This window comes from Trichechus manatus, unplaced genomic scaffold, assembly GCF_000243295.1.
Source record: "Trichechus manatus latirostris isolate Lorelei unplaced genomic scaffold, TriManLat1.0 scaffold00111, whole genome shotgun sequence".
Taxonomy (NCBI): domain Eukaryota; kingdom Metazoa; phylum Chordata; class Mammalia; order Sirenia; family Trichechidae; genus Trichechus; species Trichechus manatus.
In genome coordinates this window covers 8,375,818-8,381,817 of record NW_004444047.1, presented here as the reverse complement: position 1 = coordinate 8,381,817, position 6,000 = coordinate 8,375,818, and the positions used below count along the sequence as shown (strand labels likewise).

The following is a 6,000-nucleotide window of genomic DNA, read 5'->3' as shown; positions in this document are numbered from 1 at the left end:
TCAAAGGCGCGTCCGGTGGGCGGCCCCTGGCGGCGGAGACCCCAGGCTCTTCCAGGCGGTCACTCGGGCTGCTCCAGGCCTGGGATCCTGGTAGCGGATCCGCCTGACCTGGGAAGGGACCACCTAGCCCCGTAAACGGCCCCGGTTTCTTGGGTGGGGGTTGGGGCAGGTGCACCCCCTGCGCCCCGGTATACTTAACCGCTCAGTGGCTCGGATTTCTGGACTCTAACTCCAGAGGTCCCAGGACAGCAGGGTTTCGGAAAGTAGGGGCAGGAAGTGAGGACCCCTCCCCCTCAAGGGCATTCGTCTGCGTCTTCGTCGCCCTGGAGGTTTCTCTGTTCTCTCTCTTCTCTCTTTCCTCCTTTTATTTTTACTGTGATGGGTGTAACTGTTCATGATCAAGTCTGCAAACTGGCCGGCCCGGTTAGCAAATATTGAGCACCTACTGTGTGCCAGGCGTGCTGTGCTAAGTGCTGGGGACAATGCTGTGAGGAGGCAAAGTCTCTTTCCTGGGGCAGCTAAGAAGGGGAGTGGAAGCATTTGATACTAAAAATAAAATGAAAGAAAAAAAGACAAACAAACACCAAAACGTTACCAAGTCAGGGAGGACATAAGATAGAAATGGGGTTGTGATAGCTACCCACACATGTGTGGAGGGGACATTTGAGTAGAATAAAGGGAGCCCAGGCCAAGGGACCAGCAAGTGCTAAGTCCCCCAGAAAATGACGTAGGTAGGATTGTGTGGTTGTGACCATCTGTACTAGCTCCTAGGTCTGTTGTAACAAAGTACCGCAGATTGGGTGGTTTAGAAGAACAGAAATTATCTTCTCACAGCTCTGGAGGCTGGGAGTCAGAGATCAGGGTGTCGGCCGTGTTGATTCATTCTGAGGCTCTGAGGGAGAATCTGTTCCTGCCTGTCTCCTAGCTTCTGGTGACGGCCGGCGATCCTTGGTGTTTCATGGTTTGTGAGTAACTCCAGTCTCTGCTTCTGTCATCACATGGCTGTCTTCCCTCTGTGCCTCTGTGCCTCTTCTCCTCTTCTGTAAGGACACCACTCATACTGGATGCAGGAGCCCTGGTGGTGCAACTGTTAATTGCTGGGCTGCTAACTGAAAGGCCAGCGCTTTGAACCCACTCAGGGGCCACGTGGGAAAAAGACCCGGCGTTCTGCTTCTATTAACATTACAGCCAAGAGAACCCTATGGGGCAGTTCTACTCTGTCACGTGGGGTCGCTGTGGGCTGAAAATTGGCTCAGTGGACCCTAACAACAACAACATATTGGATGAGGGCCCAGCCCAATCTAGTATGACCACATGTAACTGATAACATCTATAAAGACCCTATTTCCAAACAAAATCATGTTTACGGGCACCCAGTTATGACTTCAACGTATCCTTTGGAGAGACACAATTCAATCCCTAACGCCACCCTCTGGCTGTGGGAGGGTACCGGCATGCTTTGTTTGCTAAAGGGCATCTCACCTTTGAAACTGAACTCACAAGTCTTGTCTCCTTTGATCTTCATCAACTAACTGGCAAGGCGGGAGGTTCTCACTTTGCCCATTTTACAGATGAGGGAACTGAGGCCCAGTGGCTTGCTCGTGGTCACTCAGTGGTCAGAGGGTAAGTCTGGGGTGAGAAGGCAGGCTGAGTCATTCTGTGACACCCCAGCTAACTCCAGACGCGATAGTTTCGGAAGAGCTGAGGTCTATGTCTGCTTGCCCACCATCATATCCGTTTAAGGAGGGACAGGGCAATGGTTTGGGTGAGCCCGGAGAAATGTCCCAGCGCTGACTAGAAGCAGCAGAATGTGGAGCAGATGGAGAAGGCATCCCTTCTCCTTCAAGGAGCTAGCGGTCTAGAGAGAAAGGGACGAAAAATGGAAAATGAACAAACTACTAATATGCAGTACACTGCTTGTGAGGAGCCCTGGTGGCACAACAGGTATGCGCTTGGCTGCTAACTGAAAGGCTGGCAGTTCGAACCCACCCAGTGGCTCCACAGGAGAAAGACCTGAAAATCTGCTTCTGTGAAAATTACAGCCAAGAAAACCTTATGGGGCAGTTTAACTCTGTCACCTGGCATCGCCATGAGTGGCAATAACTTGGGGACACCCATACAACAACAATCATACTGTATGTAGGAGTCGCTGGGTGGTGCAAAGAAAGGATGGCAGTTTGAGTCCACCCAGAGGCACCTCAGAAGAAAAGCCTGGCCATCTACTTCCAAAACATCAGCCATTGAAAACCCTGTGGAGCACAGTTCTACTCCAACACTCATGGGGCCGCCATGAGCAGCGGCGACTCAGCAGCGGCTGGTCAACTGGTTTTACTACATGTGCTGATTTATATGAAGAAAACACAGCAAGGTAAGGAGAGATGGTAAAGAGTGACATATTAGTTTCCTAGTGCTGGGTGACACAAATACCACAAACGGGTGTCTTTAAAGAACAGGAATTTATTTTCTCACAGTTTAGAAGGCTAGAAGCCAGAATTCAGAGCGCCAGCTCTACAAGAAGGCTGTCTGTCAGCTCTCTCCCAGAATTCCTCTGGTCCTTGGGATCTTCACGTGGCATCTGTCTTCCCCCATTTGTACTTGCTTGTCTCTGTGTCTGTGTTACTCCTTATAACTCAGAAGCGATTAGGCTTAGGATCCACCCTACAATGACATGGCCTCATGAACCTAACAAAGAAAACCCTGTTTCCAAACAGGATCACCTCCACAGGTGCAGGGATTAGGACTCTAACACTTATTTTTTTTGTGGGAAACAATTCAACTGAGGGGGACACGATTCAATCCATAACAGGGTTTAATACTGTTGTCACTGTCTTGAACTTCTTAGTAACTTTATCTTTGACTTTGTTTTGTAAGGGAAGTCTGATGAGGCAATGGAGCGTGTGGGGGGGCTCAGAGCCTGGTCTCATGTATGGACCTGCCTCTCACGGCCTTCAAGGACTGGGCTCTCTGCCGCCCGCTCCCCTGCTGCTGGTTCCCCAGGCCCCACCTGGCCTCCCCCTCCCTGTCTTCCACCTGTGGCTGCCCTCCACCTGGTGGGGGCCCAGTGCCAGGGTGGGGGGAGAGTCAGGGGTGGGCGAATGTATCCCATGACATCTTGAGGTGGAGCGTGATGATGGCCGTCCCCGCCTTGGGCTGGCAGGGGCACAGCATGGAGGTGAACCTCTTGCCCTCCCTTGTCCCAGGTCCCTAGTGCTTCCTAGCACAGAGGATGCGATACTGTTTGCCTAGGCTAAGCCAGTGGGCCTGCAAGAGGAGGAGACACCCGGCTTCCCTTCCCTTGGTCCGGCACAGCATATTGGCCTGGCAGCTGGTGGGGGGCCAGCCGGTGGACTGGGCCCCCACATGGCAAGTCACAGGCTAGGGATCTCAGTGCCTGTGAGGCTCTACTCTTGCCCTCCACTACCCCCATGCCCACAGAGAGCACATTAAATTCAAACAAAAAAACCCATGACAGGCCCAGAGAAGAAAGGAAAAAGCTTTATATCTGAGTAACCTGATGGTGCAATGGTTAAGTGTTCAGCTGCTAAATGAAAGGTTGGTGGTTCAAACCCACCCAACAAGCCCACGGCAGAAAGATCTGGTGATATGCTCCCGTAAAGACCACAGCCTAGAAAATCCTTTGGGGCAGTTCCAGTCTGTTACATGGAGCCCCTAGGACGATATCAACGGCACCGAACAACACCATTTCCCCTGCCTTTAGAACAAGGGCCCTGCATTTTCATTTTACAGTGGGCCCCACAAATTATGTAGCCGGTCCCTGTCCCCCCGCTGCCCCCACCGTGTGCTGGGTGGCTTGAGGATATTTCTTCCCGGACACTCAGGCGCCGCTAACCCGATCATCAGGGCTGAGCCACCAGCGGTCTGGGCACAGGAAAGAACCACATCTCAGCTAATAAACAAGTCTTCATAAAAGAGAGGGCCCCCCTTCCCTGTGGACCCCACTTTACGAGGAGGCACTGTTGGCCGCCTTTCAGCGGGAACTGCTGCCCGGCTCAGGGCTGACATGGTCACTGCACTGGGGGCCTGGACGTCCCACGCTTGGAATCAGAGAGCTGGTAGGGTGAGGAGACAGCCATTGGCACACATCCCGGGGGGCCAAGGAGGAAACGGAGGCCCAGAGAGAGTGTGAGAGTCCCAGGGTCACGCAGGGAGGTGGAGCCCAGAGGGCTGGGCACTCAGACCTGCTGGTCCAATGTCCTTGCTGCTTCTGGCAAAGGGTCTCCGGCCACAAGGGAGTGAGGTGTCATCTAGCTGGAAAGGATTCTAAAAGTCCGTCTAGAATCTCCCAGCTGGAATCTTCTTCGTAGGTCCTTGAAAAGAATCATTCAAGATTCCCTTCATTTACCAGCACCGAAAGCGCTGTGGGTCCCTCTGGAACGCCTCATCTTCCTCTATCTTTCCTCCCAGCAGACACGATGGATTTGTTTCCTGGCTTCCCGATGGATGCAAGCAAGGGCTTGGCTGGGTTCTGTCATTGCTGTAACCCCAGTAGATATCATGGGGCTTTGTGGATATGTCCTTGAGTGGCTACTAACCATGCGCGGTGCAAACGGTTAACTCACTCAGCTGTTAACCGAAAGGTTGGAGGTTTGAGTTCACCCAGAGGCACAGTTCAAATGTGTCAGTTCTTCTGTCTTCCTTTTTCCTTGTCCAGCTTTCACATGCTTATGAGGTGATTAAAAAGATCATGGCTTGGTCAGGTGCACCTTTAGTCATCAAAGTGACATCTTTGCTTTTCAACACTTGAAAGAGGTGTTTTGCAGTAGATTTTCCCTGTGCCGTATGTCATTTGATTTCCTAACTGCAGCTTCTGTGGGTGTTGATTGTGGATCCAAGTAAAATGAAATCTTTGACAACTTCAATTTCTTTGCCATTTATCCTGATGCTGTTTACTGGTCCAGTTGCGAGAATGTTCATTTTCTGTATACTGTGACGGTGGTATAGTACTTATATGTTTGTTTATTCTGTCTCTCCCTCACTAGACTGTTAGCTCCATGAGGGCAGCAACTTTGCCCTGCTGAACTCCCAGCACCTAGAACAGTGCCCAGAACATAGCAGGGCTTGCATATTTATTAATCACATGAAGGATCATGGTCCGGGCTCTCCACTGGAGGAGCCTGAGGCTGGTACAGCCCCTAGGAAGGAGCTGGCCTGCAAACCAGGCTCCTTGATAGCCGAGTCCAGCTCTTGGCCCTGTCCCGACTGCTATCCATTGCTCTGAGGAGGCCTGGGGGTGTCCTGGGGTGCCCAGGAGGCAGGAAGGCTGATGATGAGAAATCAGCAGGCTTCGTCCTGAAAGCTTGGCCCTGGCAGCTGCAGGAGTCCAGATTTAGGAGACATGGCAAAGGAGGGGACGTTGGCCATTGCTTCCATGTAGCTTGGCCGGCACCACTTGTGTCTTGTTACTCACCCGTCCAGAGCAGACGCAGGACTCCTGGAGATTCAAAAGGGGCCAAGCTCAGGGTGACACAGACTCCAGGAAGGAGGATGGAAGGGAAATACCGTTCTCCAAGGGCTTTGATGGACCAGGGACATTTGTTTTCTAATCTAATCCCCACAATGAACCTAGAACTCAGGAATCTTGCCACGCCCTCTCTTCCCTGCATTAAGACAGTTTGGAAGGCCTGCAATTCCCCTTCTTTTCTTTCCATTTGCACGAGTTCTCCAAATTTTTCTTAGGGCTTCAGTTTTATAGTTTTTAAGAGGAAGCACGCACGTGGGTCCTGGCTGAGTCTGGAGACTCCGAGCCAGGAAGCTTGGGTTTGACTCCCAGACCCTCACTGTCTGGCTCTGTGGCCTTGGGCCTCTCTCTTAACCTCTGTAAATCGTCAGTCTTCTCATCTGTATGATGGAGATTATAATAATTCCTGCCTCACAGGGCAGTTATGAGGTTTCAATGAGTTGGTACATAGGTTGCAGTTGGATGCACAGGATGCAGTTGGAACAGTGCAATGGTTAAGATGGTGAAGTGCCTGGCTGCTA

At 51.7% G+C, this 6,000-nt stretch overlaps 1 protein-coding gene across 1 annotated transcript in view; it reads right to left on the bottom strand.

The window, feature by feature from the left end:
* The window catches only part of CYTL1 (cytokine like 1), a 154,367-nt gene continuing 148,367 nt past the window's right edge, over positions 1-6,000 (bottom strand). The window contains exon 5 of the mRNA XM_012557617.1: positions 1-103. Coding sequence (XP_012413071.1) covers positions 1-103 — 103 coding nt within the window. The remainder of the gene's footprint in view (positions 104-6,000) is intronic.